The 18,568-nt window shown below is 47.8% G+C and overlaps 1 protein-coding gene across 1 annotated transcript; it reads left to right on the top strand.

Annotated features, from left to right (window-relative positions):
* Window positions 1-1,552: 1,552 nt before the first annotated feature.
* Window positions 1,553-18,000, top strand: TMED10 (transmembrane p24 trafficking protein 10). Its single transcript, XM_082485589.1, has 5 exons — window positions 1,553-1,830; window positions 5,935-6,055; window positions 10,639-10,712; window positions 15,049-15,175; window positions 15,655-18,000. Exons 1-5 carry the CDS (start codon window positions 1,594-1,596, stop codon window positions 15,774-15,776), a joined length of 681 nt encoding a protein of 226 aa, XP_082341715.1. The 5' UTR covers window positions 1,553-1,593; the 3' UTR covers window positions 15,777-18,000.
* The last annotated feature ends 568 nt before the right edge of the window (window positions 18,001-18,568 follow it).

The following is an 18,568-nucleotide window of genomic DNA, read 5'->3' as shown; positions in this document are numbered from 1 at the left end:
AGAAAATGCTAAACATTTATTTTGTTAAGATTAAGCTTCCAAACAGTTTAATTGTCCAAGTAAGGTAAAGTGACCATAAATCCAATTTCAAACAAGAAACTGGAGCTTAAAGTAAAGTAACGGACTGAATATTTGAGCACAGTCGACCTTCGCTTAAAAGGCACGTGCTCTACTAAGGAAAATCATAGTTCTCTAAAATGCCATTTAAATGAAGGGCAAAGGTCTAGTGTTGGGAGCGGTGGTTTTTTGTAAGAGTTCTCTTTATTTCCTTCCAAGCAAGTAGGTCACTCCATCACTGCACGGTTGGGCTTAGTTTCTGTTCCTTCATACAGTGGGCTTCGTCGCATCGGCATGGTGGATAGAAGCACAAGGATGTGAGAGCGGAGCTATTCTTTGAAATGCTCTGGCCGTGGCGTGGCCTGTCTTGATCTCCACATGAACACCCAGGCATTAAGTCTGCTGGTTTAAGCCTCTTAAGATTGAAGTTTGTACCGATTCCTGATTACTGCTTGTCATTAAAGATATGTTTTGCCCAATGAGAGAGGACCAGTGATGTTTAAAAAATAAAAGTGAAACAATGGTGTGGGGTTTTTTCCTTTTTTTAACTTGAGCTAGTAGAAAAAAAGAGATTTTTTCTACTTTCTAGCAATGTTACTGCGCATTTCTTTCACCCCACCTTCCCTTATGTCTCAACACACCCAAGCAGGTTGCTTCTCCCACTCGTGCACATCGTCCCTGCTGGTGCCGCTCCCTCCGGTCTCCACGGCATAGCCAGCGCCTCTGGCTCGGGGCAGACCTGCTAGGAAGGGAGGAACGCTGGGGACCTGGTGCCAGGGGAAGCAGTGGTCCCAAGCTGGGTGGTGGGTTATTTAATGCTGTTTTGCTAAAGAGTAAAACGAAGCAAGAGGAAAAAAAAAGAAAAAGTAGATCTGAGCATATGCTGGAAAGGGAGAGAAAAAAAATAACCCTCCGAGTATCTTTAAAAACCATCATAATTTTACTTGCTGTCAGAACCGCTTGCGAACCTCTGCTGCTGTCGTATTGGCAGGATGCTGATCCAAAGGAGTGAGACAGCTGAGAAAATGAAATTTTCTTGGCTGAGGCAGACGAGAGGGAAATTACTCAGAAATTTTAAGAAAACCCAGTAATTAAGCAGCACGTGTGCCTCCCGGAGAAGGAGCTCTGCAGAAGGCTCTAGGGCGTTCAGACTGCTCCTCCATCCTTCCGACGCTCCTCTGCCTGGGAGCACGGTTCGATCTTTTTTAATTTTTTTTTTTTTTTAATTTTTCATTTCTTTAATGGATGAAACTATTATTAACCATTACCGTTATTATTAACGAATTAATTTCATGGATCGCTCATTTAACAACCAAACAGCCCGACCAAACGCATCTTCAGTCGATCTCGAGGAGGAGGCGGTGAGGATGCTGAACCGGCCCCCCCTTTTGCGTGGGACGGACGCTCCCACCCGCGCACCCCCGTGGCCCCGCCCCCGCCTCCCCAGGCCACGCCCTCTGGTGACGCAGGCGGCGGCGGCGGTCACGTGTGGCGGAGGCGGAGGAGGCCCGGCCTGCCGCACCCGGAGCCGCCGCCATGCCGCTGCCGCTGCCCGGCCGCCCCCGCCTCGGGCAGGCCCCGCTGCCGGCGCTGCTCCTCCTGTCGGTGGTGTTGCTGCTGGTGGTGGGCCCGGCGCGGCCCATCTCCTTCCAGCTGCCGGGCAAGGCGCGGAAGTGCCTGCGGGAGGAGATCCACCGCGACACGCTGGTCACGGGAGAGTACGAGATCGGCGCCCCGCCGGGATCCACCACCGGACCTTCCGCCAACCTCAAGGTGCGACCGCCGGGGCGGGTGTGTGTGGGGTGGGGGGGGAAATCGGGGGTCAGGCCGAGGCGGGCGGCGTGGCCCCGCCTCCCCGACCGGACGGGGGCGGGGCGTGGGGTGCGTGACGTTTCCCACGCGTGGCGCCAGCCCACGCGTGGGTTTTACCAGCGGGCCCGTGGGAGGGATGGGGCAGGATTCGCCTTGCGCTAGGGGCCACCAGCTCACCCAGGGGCTCTGCCACAGGGTTATTAGGTAGCAAGGGAGCAGGGCAGGATTTTGGCTTGAACCAAATATAGGCTTTTTCCCCCCAAAGCTCTCATGGCAGCGGCCCGTCCCACCGGCCGCCGTATAGTCCGCATGATGGAGGCCTTCGTCGTGCGGATTATACGGCAGTCGGTGGGACTGGCTGCTGCGATAAGGCTGTCCTAAGCCTGCTGGCATCATGTAAGGAGGAAAGAGTTATACGGTGACGTGGCTTTCCGAGGGCTCCCTCCCCGCGTACGGCCTTGGCACAGCGGGATGGAGCGGCAGGGAAAGGGCAAGGCGAGGGCCTAGAAGCGAGTTTTTTTGGTCACTCTCACCAGCTTGGTCTGTGGTGGCTCGCCTGGGTTTTAAGGAGGCAGATGTTTGCTAACAGCTGGGGGAGGTTGGGGAGAAAAAGAAAGAAAGGAATGATCCTAAAGGATCTTTAGGGGGTGTAGGGGAATATATGTGAATAATGCGCCTGTGTGACAAGCAGCTTGAACAGTTTCACTTTAATTCTGTCCACAATCTGCCTTCCCTAGGCTGTCTTCAGATTTCCCAACTGTCTGATTAAGGTCTGTTGCTATGTAATGGGTTCTTAAAGGCTTTCTGTCTGCGTTTTTTATATTTCTGTCTAAGCTCCAAAGGCTTCAAAAATAAGCATGAAAACAGGCAGGATGGTCTGCTCAGGATTCTCTGCAGTCAGTGTTATTCAGTGAGTAGTTGAGATCTGAAATCAAGTTGCCCTTCCAGCATCTGCCAAACAGACGCCTGAAGGCTTTGGGTTATTGGCAGTTGTGCTCGGTTATGGCTAGAGAAGGCTGTTTCTGGAGTCTTGATTTCTTAATAAAATCTCGTTCTGCTGTTCTTACGTCATTTGTAAGAGGAAAATTGTCAGTGTACATAGACAGAGCTGAGCAGCTTTAATGCTTTAAAACATTGCTGTAGTATTTGCCTGGTAGGGCACACATGTTTCAGATGCAGTGCCGTTTTCCCATCTGTCTCTTACTGCATGGTGATTGAGCCTCCTGGTTCTCTGGTTGCCCACTCTTAGGCCAACTGACCTCACAGTCTCTTCCAAAACTCACTTTTGTGACAGAGGACTTGTCTAGGGAGGTGGTGAAGCAGTGAATCCCATGCGTAAGTCTTCACCTGGCTTTGCTGCTGAAGCGGGTATGCAGGTAGGACTGCTCATGGAAGTTGAATTTCACTGGAAGTGTAAAACAAAACCAAAATAAAACAAAGTCCTGTACTAGTTTGAAAAAGCTACAAAGGAGAAACAATAATCTATGCAATTCTTGCTTTCCTTCTTATCGTTCAGGTATGACGTGGCCTCCTAACATGCTGGCCCTGTTGTAAATGCGGTAACCCTTCTGTCAGGTGCATACTTCTTTTTCTAAGTTTGGGGGGGAGAAAGTTAGTTTAAGACACCGCATCTGCAGGTGGTCTCACTCTTTCTGTGCTGGGTGGTCTGCTTCGGTCCCCTGGGTTGAGCCACCGAACGTAAGAGGTTGGTAATTAATCCTGGCCAGGGTCAATTCGGTTCCTGCCGGTGAGATAAGTTTTGAGTGTGTGGTACCCGGGCACTAACAGTGGCACCCCGTGTTTTGGAGGGGTCTGCGGGCTCTGCCAACTGGCTGCCGAGGGGCAGCATCGGAGCGGCTGAGGTCTCCCCTGGGCCTGGCCATGTGCCGCTGCCCCATTGTCGAGGCTGGCGGTTTGGGACACCATCGGGCTGTTTGTCAAGGGCGAACAATGCCCTGTCTGTTGGGGATTGCATTACCGTAAATAACGTTAGCATAGCATGAAAAATCCCTTTCAGGTCAACTCCCCCACAAGCATTCTGGCTGGGCTGTTAACAGCTTCTCCCGCCCCCGCACACCCGGCTGAATGGGCAGTGTATTTGGCTGATTTGGGTAATGCTATTCAGTTTTGATGAAAGTGGATAGCAGAGCTTTTACTGTCCAGAATCCTGTTCACGAGCAGCCTATTGCTAGAGCTGCAAAGGACAAAAATGGATCAAACCACATAATATCCTCTAGCTAAAGATCAGCTCCAGTGTCTACAAAGCCCTAAGGGAATAGTGCTCAAAATAATAGGGACATTCGAGAGCTTGCTTTACCGTATTCTTGTCACCACTTCTTGGGATGGAGAACCCAGTGTGTGGATTGTATGATATCACCCTGATGGAGGCTAGCATTTTGCTTTAATCAGGACCGCTCCGTTGAATAGCGCGCACCGTATGGCGGCCAAAACACATGCTTTTACACCATGTGTGCATGGTGAGATGGAGGCAGTCCGGCACTCCTGCTAACTGGAGCTGGGTGCTTCCCATAGTCTGGTGGCTTCCAGACAGGAGGTGGCTCATGTCTGGTGGCTTGTGGCAGAGCCATGGCAAGGCAGCTGCCTGTGCCTGACTGCGCAGGCGTGCTTTCGGCTGCTTGCCGCTGGAGTACAGGTAGAGCTCTGAGCAGGAACTGCAGCACAGGAGGAGAGCGGTGCTCCTGCTTGTTCTCAGAGGCTGACAAATACCATATGGTGCAGGGGCAGCTACAACAAATCCCCAAACAGACAATTGCAGGGTAATCTGTATGTAGAGGAAGCTTGTTCCTAAAGTCTTGCCTGAGGCATGAGGATTTTTATACTTTATTATTTTTCCTGCTTAATGCAGCAACTCTCATTATCCATGTGAGGTTCTGTACCTGTTAGGTGTCCAGCAGGCTGCCAGCATCAGTGGTATCCCATGGCAGGGAGTTAATTAGGTGGCCTAATAAGAATAAAGAAGAATGTTTCATTAGAATAATTTTGGGTACATAGCCCTTTTGTATGGTCTTTGTACAAGGCTGTTTTTCTGGTCTAAGATGGAGTTACCTTCCTTCTTACCTTCTTCATACCACAAACTATTTTGTGTACTTCTGTCTTATATACCTTTAAAATTGTTCCCAAGCTTTTTAGTCTCTTCACCTCTAAGACTTCCAAAAACCCCTAGTAACTTTAGCACCCGTGCTTTTTCTGACATAACTGTTGAAGGACAGAGTTGAGGGAAACTGGGAAGCATTCCAGTAGAACACACACTGTTGATTTTCACGCAGTGTTGTAATGCCTTCAGTCTTTTTCACCCCTTTCCATGGTCAACGTGTTTCAACTGGACAGAGCCTTTAATTGAGCACAATGATTTTCAAGTCTGCGTCATGAAATGCATGTCCCTTTTTTTGACTCTTTGTTGAAGAACTTTTGTAGACCTACAGTTGTGGCCTATTCTTAGTAATGTCATAGACTTAGCACAAAGCAGTTATTATTCTGTCTGTGTAGTCTGAATTGTCCTCTGAAGTGGCCACTTTTATGGATCTTGGAACCCAAACTTTGTAACTCAGGGCCATACTGATGGTTCATTTCTAGAGGGATAGATGTGCCCTTCTCCATCTTATGGGCAATGAGTCTTTTGTCCTGTAAGGCTTCTCCATATCTCTGTTGCTGTGGGAATTTATGAATTTTGCTTGAAAAAAAGAAGGTAATGAATAACAGTTTGGTTCAGCTAGAGTTCCTAAATGTAGTCTATATTGAAAGGTTATAGGAGGAAGAGGAATTGGTGTGGTTTTGGGGTGGGTTGGTTGGTATTTTTGGTAGGGTTCTTTTTTGTTTAATCTAAGAGTCAATAAGTACCTTAGAGTCACTCTGACTTTGTCAGCTGCTGGAGTGGGGATGAGGAGGGGAGGAATTGATATAGTTGTGAGGAAGAGGGAAACTGTTGCAAGGAGAATGCGGCAGCTCCAAATGGGATGCTACAAGAACTCTTCCTGCATAGCACAGGCAGTGTGAGCCTGTGGCAGCGAAACACTGTGTTCCTCACCCTTCTTGTCTCTTTTACAGATAACTGACTCAGCTGGGCACATCCTGTATGCCAAGGAGGATGCCACTAAGGGCAAGTTTGCCTTCACCACTGAAGACTACGATATGTTTGAGGCCTGTTTTGAGAGCAAGCTTCCTGTGGGTAAGTGAAGTGAAAGGTCTGTAGGCTGCTTCTAGCTTCCCAACAAGTTCACGTGGATTAGAAGTGTGGCATTAGAAGTGTGGATTAGAAGTATGTGGATTAGAAGTATGGGCAAAGTGATCCTGAGTGTGGTCTGGAGAACACCGTCTGACTTTTAAAGCTGATCTTCAGGAGGTTGTAGGCAGTCTCACTGCAGAATATCTGCTGTCGGTGTTGCATTTGAAATAATCCTCTGTGGCTGTCCTGTAGAGCACTTGGGTTTCCTCTGAAATGAGAATCACATGTTCCTCCTACAGAGGTCATCACATTTGTAATGAGTGGCGATACCGGGGAGCAAACCACACCTCTCTTGCCCTTTTCACGCTTCTCCCCACCTTGCAGTCGAGCCAGGACAGAGCAGGATGCCATGATCTCCAGGACCCTGTCTTTCTCCCCAGCTGACCATCTCTTCCCATTTGGTGGAATGTCATCTCTCCACGATGTGTACTTGGCAGGAACCCCGTGTTAGGTTAGCAACCATTTTCTGGGCTTGTGGTGTGTGCATATAGAGAACGTGGCCTCAGTGTGCACCTGCAACTGCTCCCTCAGTGGTCAATAAAGGGAAGGGGAAATGAGCAGGATGTCAGCCTTCCATTTGTGCTGCAGGGATGGTTGCCTAACGAGCGCTGAGGCTCGTTTCCTGTGAGTGTGATGCATGTGCTGCTTTGAGTGGCTGGGCTCAACTTCAGGACAAACATGCTGAAAATGGCCAACACGTGGGCTCTGGTCTCATTTGTGGTGGCGTGAGCACGTGCAAGTTCATAGGTGCTGACATCTTTTCACGGTCACTGTCAGAGTTCTGCTCCCTGGACCTGGTTCTTCTTAGGTCTTGTCATAAAAGATCCCAGAGCATTTCACAGAGCAGTCACTAGCAGCATTCCACATATCTGTTGAAAGGCAGCTTCTGTTTTGCTCTTCTGCTCCATGTATAAGATACAAATAGTTTGCACTTTGAATAGAACTTTCCAGAAAGAAAAGGCTGTCGTCTTTGCTGGGATTGGGAGGGATCTGGCTTGTAACACGTCTTTTGTAGTATTTTACAGATAAGACAGTGACCCCAAATGCTCAGGATTTTGCTTTTATTTTACTCCAAAGGTAGGACTTCCAAGTGCTCCTTAACGCATCGAGACATGCAGGCACTAGTGACTCATCTGGGAGTCACTCATGCTATTTACTGTCCTACACCTGGGTATTTGGGAGGTCTCCAGACAGTCCCACAAATCCTTTCATAGCTCCCATGTGATCACACACTGAGGTGGGAAAGGCTTCTTTCTTTAGTTGTGTCTAGACTCTTATTTTGGTGCTTGTTACCGGAGGTTTCTTACCTAGACTGAACCCCTTATAGCTCTTTTGATTGTAGCAAATGTTTGTTCCCTGGCTCCCTTATATTTTTGCAGGTTTGTTTTAAAGCCCATCAGCTGTCAGTGCTGATGAGGATAAAATATTTCAAAGTGGAGCTTCTACCTGGTGACCAGTAGGGTGCTGAGGTGCCAAAATCTAGAGCTGTTCAATTGAGCAGCTGAATCCTCTTCTGGAGGCTTTCTCTTTGGGGGCCTCCAAGCTGTATTTTTTTTTTTTTTTGGACCCAGACACCCCAAATTCCTTGCTAAAGAGAGAGCTGCTGCATGATGAGTATCTCCAGATTTCCCATGCCTGTGCTGGAAATCAAGGAAACGTTAAAGTAAGGGAGGTGGCACTATGAGGCTTGATCATCTGCAGGACTTGGTTAAGGTACTGTGGAGGAAGTAACCACATCAAAAGGAAGTGCCTTGTTTCCTCTATAAGGTCAGCATGGGAATGGGGGAACAGACCAAGCGCTGTTTTATCCTTATGTTTCTCTTTAAAGGTTGGTTGGGTTTTTTTCCACAGTCTCATCACATAAGTGGTCAGGACTTGTAGTGCAGCAGCCAAGGAGGATGTTGGTGGAGTACTGGAGGAGAAAAACTGTTGGTAGAGGAAGCCCAGAGCCGTTGGGACCTGAGGGGTCTAAGCAACTGGGATTTCTCAATCCTTAACCACAGAAATGAGGAAGAGGAAGTGAGAAGAGATCCTATTTAGAAGGTCCATCTTATCAGAGTGGAAGAGTTCTTAGGGTGCTTCTTGGAGCTATGAGTGTTTGCATGATAGGCTTTTTTCCCCTTTTGCAGGGTGGAAGGGTCCTGTCTTCCTGAACAGTGCTCAGTTCCCAGGCACGCTTACTCTCACACCGTAAACTAATCTCTGAGAACAACAGCCTGTCCTGCACTACATGCTCCCTTGTGGGGCTCTTCCTATGTGCTAATCTTTGCCTCTTTGCTCATCCTATAATCCTTCTTTTCCCAAACTTTCTTAAGAGAGTGTTATGGCTCATTTTTTCCCTGGAATTCCTGTGTTGTTTTTTTTTTTGTTTTTTTTTTTACGTCCAGGTCAACCATCCTGTTTTTCCACTAACTTTGCAAATTAGGAGCTCCCCTAATCTCCCAGGAAACAGTTCTGTGCTCATGTGAGGTGACTTCTTGAAGACCTCCTGGCGGATGTAGGTGTCGGTTTACTTCAAGATCTCTGGGACTTAACCATTTTCCTCTTTGCTGCTGATCCAGTCTGCTCTGGTGAGCCTATGCTGCAGGAGGGGCAGGGAGTTACTGAGGATCTGATGAGCATGAAGGGAGCTGCCTCGTGCCTTGGGCTCAGGAAACTTGTAGAAAAGCAGCTTGAGTTTTTCCAGGCCAGTCCCTGACAATGTTAACCTCTTGCAGGATGTCTGCTTTCCATCCCTTTGCAACCAGCTGCTCTAAGTTTTCTACTTTCTTACTGCTTCTTGGCAGCTCTCCCTTCCAGCCTGACAAATTAATCCTTCCAGTTCTGTTCTCCCATTCACTGGCCTTTTCATCTTTCTCATCTCTTCCTGGAAGCTCCAGCTCTCCACCCAAGTCGCTGTAATTTAAAGAACATTTGAAAAAACCAAACAACCTCTCACTGAACTGTGTGCTTTGAATTTTCTTCTGCAGCTACTGTTGGCTGTCCTACCTGCCAGTCTCCAGGCTTGCTGGTATATGTATGGCATAAGCAGTCAAAACTTGTGGTTGGAGAAGGGTGCACTGGGTGATCGTATGCAGCCTGTCTGTTAAAGAACAGTGCTGGGATTTGAGTTTGTTTTTACAGTAACCGATCTTTTATAAGAAAACCAAAAAATTCTGTCCTAATCCTCATTTATTCATTGGGCTCTTACATAGCTGGGTTTGAATGTTGAGCTCCTGTATCCCTCAGGAAATTAAAGAAACAGTTTGTAGTTGATATGGACGATGTTGTCACTAGGTTATTCCATGTTCTGCTAGTGGTAGAAGGTGAAGGAGGTTCTACTCTGGTGTTGAAGAGCTGTTTAGTGTGTAGAGAGAAAATCTGGGGATATTGCACTGAAGATCTGGAGTATCTTCCTAGCTCCGACTGGAGTGACCCAGTGTAACCTGCACATTGAATTTGTGTGTGGACTGAGGGAATGTCCACCTGGCAGCCTCCTGAGGCAAAGTGTGAGTATTGGATGTGCTCCTGGATAAAGACTGAAATTCATAGTATAAGTGAATTCAGGCCTTGTGTTTTGCTGGCAGCCAGCTGAGGGACAACTGTATGCCCCAAAGTGCTGGGATTTGGGAATGTGTTATGTACAGACGTTTCCTTGGTGGGTGGTATAGTGGAATAAGATATTTGAGTCAGCTGACGTGCAGCATTCTTTAGGGTATCTTATATGCCTATTCTATATATTTTTCTTCCCTCTTGTGAATGTTCTCAGATGTCACAGTTTGTAGCAGTTAAAAGAAGCTATTAGCCATAGGTGTCCCTAGCTTGGGGGCTACAGCCTTAAAAGCTACCTACTGTGCTGTTGACTGCAGCCTTATCCTACTCGCTGTTTGTGCGGCTCCAGCTGGCAGTTCTCTGAAGTGGCGTTTTCCCGGCTTCAGAAGCCTCCTGCCATCTTGGGGTTTGCATTAGCAGTGTGGGGCTCGGACATCTGAGCTGTTCCTTCCCTGAGAAGATATGTTGGTAAAGGGATTGCCTTAACCTCTGCAGATACTGCAGCGTGCGAGGGTCAGTAGTCCCCGTATGCCATATTCCTCAACTAGAGCAGTGTACCTTCTGCTCCTTTAAATGTAAAATCATTTACAACCCCAATAACCTTGACAAGTTGCTGGTGCACTTCCTGCTAGGAGGAACGTGGGCTTCCCAGCTGAATATTTGTCCCTCTGGTGACTTGTCTTTTGCCAGGCTGTCTCACAGCAGCTGGTATTCATCTTGTAATCCTCTGCAGTTTTTACAGTGATTTGCATCCTACACATACTTAGCGCTTTTAGTTACAGCTTGTTCTCATTATCTTTGGGAGGCTCTCCTTCAGCCAGGATTTATTGTGAAGTCTCTGTATTTTTAGGCTGGACTGTGCTGCCTCCGCAGTTAGCTGCAGACATGGGGGGGGGGGAGGGATGTTGTGAGTTCTTCCTCAGCAGTGGGGAGAGCTGGTGATTTCCTGGCAGGCTGAATGTTTCACACAATGAATCCTTTCATTATGCTTCCAGGAACAGGGAGGATGCCGGACCAGCTCGTGATCCTGGATATGAAGCATGGAGTAGAAGCAAAGAACTACGAGGAGGTACGTCCCCTGGCTGCCTGAACTGCAGGCTCCCCTTTCCCAGCACTCACGTGATGCCATTTGTAGATCTGGGGCTCATGATGGGAAGCTGTTTTCCCAGTGGTGATGAAAGCCTGTCTGCAACCTACAATTCCAGTGAAGCTTTGTGTTTAGGGCAGGAAAGAAAAAAAAGACGAACATCAGCTAAAATTAATTCTGTACTCTAGGAACTGGAGCCTAGTGTGTGAATTTCTTTGCTGGGACAGCATGACTGAGGTGTGAAGTTGCCCCGGCAGCAGAGGGCATTTTAGGTTAATATCAGGTCCTCCTAAAGGTCAAGTTGCGCTGTTACTGTTCTTACCTTCCTGACTGTAAGACGTACTGGCTCAACAGCTCTGAAATGGTGCTTGTGCATTTCTAAGAACTGGCAGTATATCGCTGTAAAGGTGCTTGGCAGAACAGTAGCTGGTGTGAAATGGGTATTTGGTTTGAAGGTGTGACATTGCAAATAGGCATAAAGCCTAAAAGTTTCCATCTTAGGAGAACATAGCTTTCTTAGACCCAGGAGCCAGCTGTGTGGAGTAGCAGTTGCTTTGTGGCTGGGACAGTCCTCGCTGGTTTGGATGCTGAATTTTGATGGCTGCTACTGTACTTTTGCCTCACTAAAATTTGGGGCCAGGTGGCCCCCAGCACAGAGCCTGTGCCTTAGAAAATAACAGTTGTTGGTGGAGAAAGATTCCTGCAAATGATTGCTGTGTCCACTGTATGCAACAGTGTGGGAGATGCCTCAGGGAGGAGAGTGGGTGGCGGAGGAGGCTCTGGTGCCAGTTAGAAAATGAACAAGTTTGAGATGGGCATGCTGGAGTTTTTATATCCTTTTGAGCTTTGGACTGGCTGGTCCTGCGGTGGTTTAAGTCAGTCTAGAGCACATCCTACTTGGAGAGTAAGAAAGTGCTTGAGGTCAGGGAAGACCAGAGCGATCATTGCTTAAGTCAGTCTAGAGCACGTCCTACGTGCACAGTAAAAAAGCACTCGGGGTCAGGGAAGAGCAGAGCAATCTTTAGGCCAGCTGTCTGGCAACCAGCTGATGAAGGATTACAAGATGTTGAAATCTTATGGGATGACCACTGAGAGAGTAACTAACTGGGAGGATTATGGTGACTACATTTACGGAATCTCTTTAAATACAACCCCGCAGCATACTGTGAGTTACGTTACTGTAGTGCTACCTAGAGACATTGTCCCTATGCAGAAAGGTTCTCTTATGCCTGTATATGTACATGTTCACTGATTGTACTGACACAGCTGTCTTGGAATAAAAGTAAGTATCCATTATGCTTGTCAATGTAGTTAGATTGATGGAAAAGGTCCATGGACAAACATGGGAAAAGACAAATTTAGACTTGCAGTCCCACCTGATACCAGCAGCATCCTTGACTTGTGAGGACCTCTCAGAGTGGCAGACTGTGTCAAGCCTTGTTGAGCAGCATGTCTGCAAAGAACTCAGGCTGGTTTACTGTTTGTACAGCTGCTACAGATGTTTAGCCATGCTGCTTTGCAGTGTGTTTTCTTTTTTTCATCCTCTCTCTCCCCAGGCTGCTGTAGTGTTTGTGGGTTTTGACTGGACAGGTTGCTGTAAGGCCTCAGAGGGGAGGACTGTTGCTCAGGTTTTCCTCCTGGAATTGCTGCCTTTTTGAGCCTTTTGTTTGTGACGTTCATCAGCTGTGAGGTACCAGTGACCTGTCTTCCCCCCAAGTTCTTCTTGTTGAATTGCTGCAAGGAGACTTAATGCAGGAAGTTGAACAAGGGTCACTGATACTGTCCTGCTTGTGCAAGGATATGTGCAGTGAGAGGAGGGGTGAAGTCCAAGTCTGGCTCCATGAGCTTTCATAGATCCAGACATTCTTGGAGGAAAGCAACTGCGAGAGTGAGCTGAGTTAGAAAACCTAACTGCACAGTAGCGTCATACCTTAGTTCTCTAGGGTAAGGAGGAGTAACTTTATCCATTCAGTGGACAGAAATGAAAGGAGTGAAAAGTGAAAAGACTTTTCAGAGGGCACCAAGAAGGCTTGGTGATCTAGGTTCCTTTCCAGATCAATTGATGCTTGTCAATTCTTGGCTGTAGCATGTCTCTTTCTATGCTAGGAAGAGTTAGCCTTTGACAAATCTTTGAGTGGCCCCTCAGAAGTTCAGTGGGGTTGTTGTCTTGACTGTTCTGGTGGTCCAGGTGTTCCTTCCGGGGTGATGATGGAACACCATCATGGTGGTGTTCCATGGTGGAATCTGGTGGGCTTTTTACAAAATCCCTTGGAGCAGCTGTGCATATTGGCCTCACTAGGGATGAAAGAGATTCCAGGATGTACGTCTCAGAGTACGTACAGGACTAAAGTAGCTATCAGATGTTTCTAGCTACACCTATTAAGAGCAGCTGAAAGGATGCAGGATGGAGCAGACAAGTCTTGTGTTTTGTTTTTTTTTTTTTTTTCCCCAGGGGAACCTTTATAGGCTTCTGTGAATGAGGAAACGTACCCTCAAGGAAGATAATGGAGCTGTTCAATGCGGGGTTAGATTGTCAGCAGAGCTGCCTGAGACCTTGTGTGTGTTACAGACCTTCTGCTCTAGCTGTGCCAGCAGAGTCTGGGCCATAGGCACTCTTACACTGGTGCCAGTTTTTCAGTAAAGCTCTGCTGGCTGATACATGTCCAGGCCACAGGGTTTTGTCAGTGCAATCTATTGGCTAGAAAGCGGGAGGGGTTTAACCTCCCATTTCCTACCCTTCCTCACAAATGCACTCTGAATTGACGCTGCTGTGCTGGCAGAGCTGTAACATACAGCTCACCTCAGCATAAAAATCCTCAGATGACTGCTTGATGGCCTGCAGCTTGCCAGGATACGCGTGTCACATGAAGACCCTTCAGTGAAGCGGCTGATGAGCTAGCACTGGCCTGGTCACGAGCATCCCTTCAAATGGGCTCCGAAGCCCAGGCAGCTGCCTCTGGAAGTGGCGTTTCGGGGATGCCTGCACCCTGGATGCCCTGTTGCCTGCCTGTCGGCACCTGGACCACTGAGAGATGTCATCCTGCGGCTTATGTCTGAGTAATCCTGTGTGGTGGTGAGACCAGTGGTGAGCTGCAGATGCTCCAGGTGTCTTCTGTAGTGCATCTCTCTTTTGCTGGGACATGGCATCTGGCCTTCATGGTGGGGTCGTGTTGCTTGTTGGTAATCATAGAATCATCAAATGGTTTAGGTTGGAACGGACCCTAAAGATCATCTAGTTCCAACCCCGCTGCCATGGGCAGGGACACCTTCCACTAGACCAGGTTCCTCAAAGTCTCGTCCAGCCCCTCATCCTATCAAGCACTTTAATAGTGACAAATTCTACGCAAGAACCAGAGTTACCCAAACTCTAAGCTGTAGAAGTGGCAGGAACTGCAGTTAGCTTCCTTTGAGCAATGTCCTTGTGTCACAGATTTTACATAATGTGTAGTCAGGTTACAACCAGGACTGGGGCAGGGACGTGTTTTTACGCATTCAACTCTGTATAGTTGCTGTTGTGGACTGTGCTTTCTAATTTAATTTCCCGGGGATATTTCTTTTTGGATACAAGTCTGTGACTTGTAGGACTGTGGGTTGCATGCTCTGCACAAAAATGATGTCCCGTAAAACCAACTTTTATGAGGGAGGTGTATTTTTCTTTTTCTTTCAAAGTGGCTCCAAGGGAGCTGGTCGCGTAAGTGTTCCAGCAGCGCCACCTGGTGGCTTGAGGCAGATGGAGCACTTCGTAGCTGCGTGGTCCCTACCAAGACCATGCGCTGCTGACCTTGAGGTTATCAATCTTAAGTGATAAAAGCCCTGAGCTCTTGTCGGTGGAATCAAACCGCTACTACTGGGACTTGGGCTCCTGGGGCTTTCTGGGGCGTGTGGCAGCAGTTAGCAAAGTGAGTCTTGGTGCGCCTATAGAAGAACATCGTATGCGTGTGTAAGTTAGTCACCTGTGTCTCAGTCTGTGACTTCTATTCACTGGAGGTTTAGTCATGTGGCAAGCTCTTCTACCCACTCCTCAGAAGCCAACTGTGAATAAGCTAACGTTAGGCCGAATAAGGAAGAAATGTGCTTGTATGCATAGTGCTCCTCCGTTGTGTAGGAGGCGTAGTAGGAAAGTGTGTTTCAGAGAACAGGTGGGAGAAGTGATAGTGTTTTATGCAATGGTAGTTTCTGGCTTGTAGAGGTGGTTCCCTAGGGGAAGGATGCCCCAGATCTGCAATATGTGAGGAGGAGTGGTTCAAACTGACAGTAAAAACCCATGTGGGAGCTTTCGGTTTTGGCTCAGTGATTGCCTGACTCTTCTGTTTTCTAGATTGCAAAAGTGGAGAAGTTGAAGCCTCTGGAAGTAGAATTGAGGCGCCTGGAAGATCTTTCAGAGTCTATTGTTAATGACTTTGCCTACATGAAGAAACGAGAAGAGGAGATGAGGGACACGAATGGTAAGAGACTGTGTGCTCCTTCAGAGGGATGGAGCTCTAAGACCCCTTGCTTCTGCTGAATGAGTTGTTAGGACAGCATTTGGAGATCAAGCAATTACGGCAGTCTCTGCCTGTTCTGTTCCTAGTAAGGGAAACTTGCTGATATTTCTCTCTCTCTGAAGCAGTCAATGAGTCTTGTGTGTCCTGTCTCTAGAAATTGTTTCTTTCTGTTTCCGTTCCTAATGCAAATTACGCTGTACCATTTAATGTTGCCCATTAACCACAGTTTCACCTTGTTCCCTCTCGTTATCCTTCTCATTGTTCCCTCTGCTTTTATTCTCAAATACTGCCCGTGCTTGGGTGCCATTGCCATCATGCTGTATGATATCTTGCCTTTGAAGTTTCACAGGGGTGGGGAGAGAAAATCCTGGGAACTTTGCCCTCTTGAGGCACATACTGTAACATCAGACTCCTGTGCAATGGTTTGTTGTCTGTTTCAGAGTCAACAAACACCCGGGTTCTGTACTTCAGCATTTTCTCCATGTGCTGTCTCATCGGACTGGCCACCTGGCAGGTTTTCTACCTGCGTCGCTTCTTCAAGGCCAAGAAACTGATTGAGTAAAGGAGCAAGTCCTCCTCCCCCTCCTCTCAGACCCAGCTGGACACCGCTGGGACCCAACCATGGCCCCCTGGAGCCGTCTCACAGATGATACCCACTGACTGGAGCTTTTCTGCAGGAGCTTGGACCCTAAAGGGGGAGGGGAGCCTAAATATTGGAGGCAACGGGGGACTTGTGAAATCCTGTTGGAAGTTGAGGGTGGGGGAGGTTATGATGGGTTTGGGGATTCCTGGGGCAGCGATTAAATAAAAAAAAAGAAAAAAAAAAAAAAAGAAAAAAGAAAAAAGATGTTTCCATGACAGCTGCAGCAATTTTTTTGCACTGTCTGTTCTCCTTTTATAATCTTGGCTTGATGGTGTCTCCCATCTGTCTGTGACTGTAGTGTTACTCTGAGCCACTTGACCCTGCTGAGCTCTTTAGGTGCCATGCAGCTAGCAGCGGGGCAGAGCGGGGGATTCCCTGTTCTGGCCAGCTGGGATCTAAGCCTCGTGCAAACGGAGGTGAGCGCAAAGCAATAGGATTCATCATGCCAGCAGGGCCTGAGGATAGAGGGAGGTCCAAGGTTTGGTCCCTGTGGTGGACCTCTGTGTTTCTCCCTGTGGGAGCTGGTGTCTTTGTGCTGACAGGTCAGGGCACTTGAGCGTAGGGTGGTTCAGCCTGGAGGAAGGGGGAGCCTTGGAAGGAGGGCTTGGGAATGTGTTTGAGCTTGGAAAGGAGAAGCCTGCTTTGCTCAAATAAGCTGTCCAGCCTTGGTCCCGCCCTTGCTCCATGTGTTTGTCTGGGATTTGCCTCTCTTGTTCTGAAATGATGCAGTGGTTTTCCTAAAAGCCTTGGTCAGGGATGGCCTTTTGTGCAGCCAGGAGGCCTCAGTTAGGTACAGTCACAGAGCAAATAGGAGCAGGTTATGCTAGGAAAATTGTTTTTTTACATGGAGCAGAAGACTTCTCTCATCAACAGTGTAGCGTTTATCCAGCAGGCAGCTGGCCGAATCTCGTTCTCTGAGACCTCAAGGCAAGGTGGGCTGCTGCTTGTGTGAAGCATGAGGGCCTGTACCCTGCGTTGAGGTCTGAGGGTGCAAGGGGCGCTTTGCAGGTTGGCAGAGGAGTTGGAAGGATGTGGATGAACTGAAAAATAAAAAGCAGTACAGGGTAGGAATAGGCTAATTCTACATCTGGGGGGAGTCTGAACTGTGCCCTCGACAGAATTGTTATTCTCCTGTGCGGTACTACAGAGAGAGCAAGCAGCTTCTCATCGTTCCTCAGCGATCCAGGTGGCATGATATTAAATAAGCCAGGCTGGGGGGGGGGAGGGGGGAGGGAACAACAAAACAGGCAGGTTAACTTCCTGGATTTAACCTGCTGCAGTTTTTAGGCAGTGATGAGAATTCTTTCACCTTCTCTGTGTTCCTTCAGAGCCAATGGTTCAGCAGCACAGCATTCTGGTGTCATGTGCCTAGACACTTCTGGCTAGGGAAGGGGTTGTCATGGCCCTGGGCCCAGCCTGCCATTTTGAAAAAAGCATGGTTTTGTAACTTCTGACCTGAATCTGATCTATCGCTGGGAAGGAAACGGTTGTCCAGGGTGAGGCAATAGGAAAGAGGATTAAAAGATGACCTCCTGTCATCTAAATACATCAGTACTTTGCCTCCCCTTTGCCATTGCCAAGTTCCTGGAGTTGTTAGTCCTACTGGCAAGTGCTTAGATTGCTTTTAATTTGTTTCTTTCTTTGATAAAGCCATACTGAGAACCCAAGTCCACTCCTCTGCCCTTGCATCCATTTTATCCTTGTACATTTTTGAAAGCTGTTGCAGTGCAGAACAGCAGTGATGCCACAGGACTGAATTACAGACGTCATTTGAAGATAGTTTTAGGTCCTACAGTTTGAAGCCTGTAGATCTGTTAAGGTTTTGATTTTGTTTTTATATAACTTGAAAAGACAGTACAAGAAAGGGGCTTTTCCAGTCTTGTCTGTTTTGATGTCCTCTCCCCGTCCTTATCTGAGTACAAAGATATCTTTATCTTAAAAGTGGTGGCGAGGCCTTAAGTTCCCCAGGTGACTGTTACACTATCATCGTTCTGGTGTTGTGTTCTGATCTTCACTGTACTGGTATGGTTACTGGGGAGCAGCTGTGGGGGGCTGGTATGGATTTACCTGTAATGACTGGTTGGGGGATTTTTGTCAACTTTCTCAAATAAAATTTCTTTGGGGAAAAACAACCCACCTCAGTTGTCTGTGTGAGTCTTGTCCTATTTGTGCATGTTCCTACCAACTGCTGTTTCCTGCAAGCTGACCTGTCGCAGCAAGCAGCAGGCACACAGACCCCCCGCAACCCTTTGGGTTTCTCTAGCAACAGTGAATTTCTGAAGAATTTGAGAATTATGGACTTGGGAAAGGTACCATCTGCATGGGCTTCTCTGCAGAGTGGGATCAGCACAGCAAGCGAGATGTCTCTAACACAGGTTACCATTTGTTGCCTTTCTTCTCATCTCTTCCTAATTATATCCCTCTATATGGAAGAATTTTGAGGCTGATAGTGAAACAGGGCTGGTGCTCTGGAATACAAGATCCAGTTTTTCACTGTCGGCTCCCATGTAAAATTTAGTTCATTAAGAACAAATGGAATTACTTTCAGTTTTGAGCTTTAGAGGAAATTTTGAATTGTTGCAAAGATGAGTTGGTCCTATGTGAGTGGCAGATGCTTACTGAAGAGGGTGGTTAGGTATATATCGAACTGCTGTCAGATATCCTCTGCTGAGCCTGTGAGCCTTTTGTCATGCAGTAGCCAAGTGAGATAC

Source organism: Vanellus vanellus (assembly GCF_965231255.1).
Source record: "Vanellus vanellus genome assembly, chromosome: 6".
Classification (NCBI taxonomy): domain Eukaryota; kingdom Metazoa; phylum Chordata; class Aves; order Charadriiformes; family Charadriidae; genus Vanellus; species Vanellus vanellus.
The sequence above is the reverse complement of the archived record's forward strand: the minus strand, read 5'-3'. Positions and strand labels throughout refer to the sequence as shown.

Coding starts and splice junctions, on each gene's coding strand:
- TMED10 (XM_082485589.1), top strand. CDS start 1,594: ATGCCGCTGCCGCTGCCCGGCCGCCCCCGCCTCGGGCAGGCCCCGCTG. Junction 6,056..10,638: donor TGAGAGCAAGCTTCCTGTGG/GTAAGTGAAGTG, acceptor TTATGCTTCCAG/GAACAGGGAGGATGCCGGAC. Junction 15,176..15,654: donor GGAGATGAGGGACACGAATG/GTAAGAGACTGT, acceptor TGTCTGTTTCAG/AGTCAACAAACACCCGGGTT.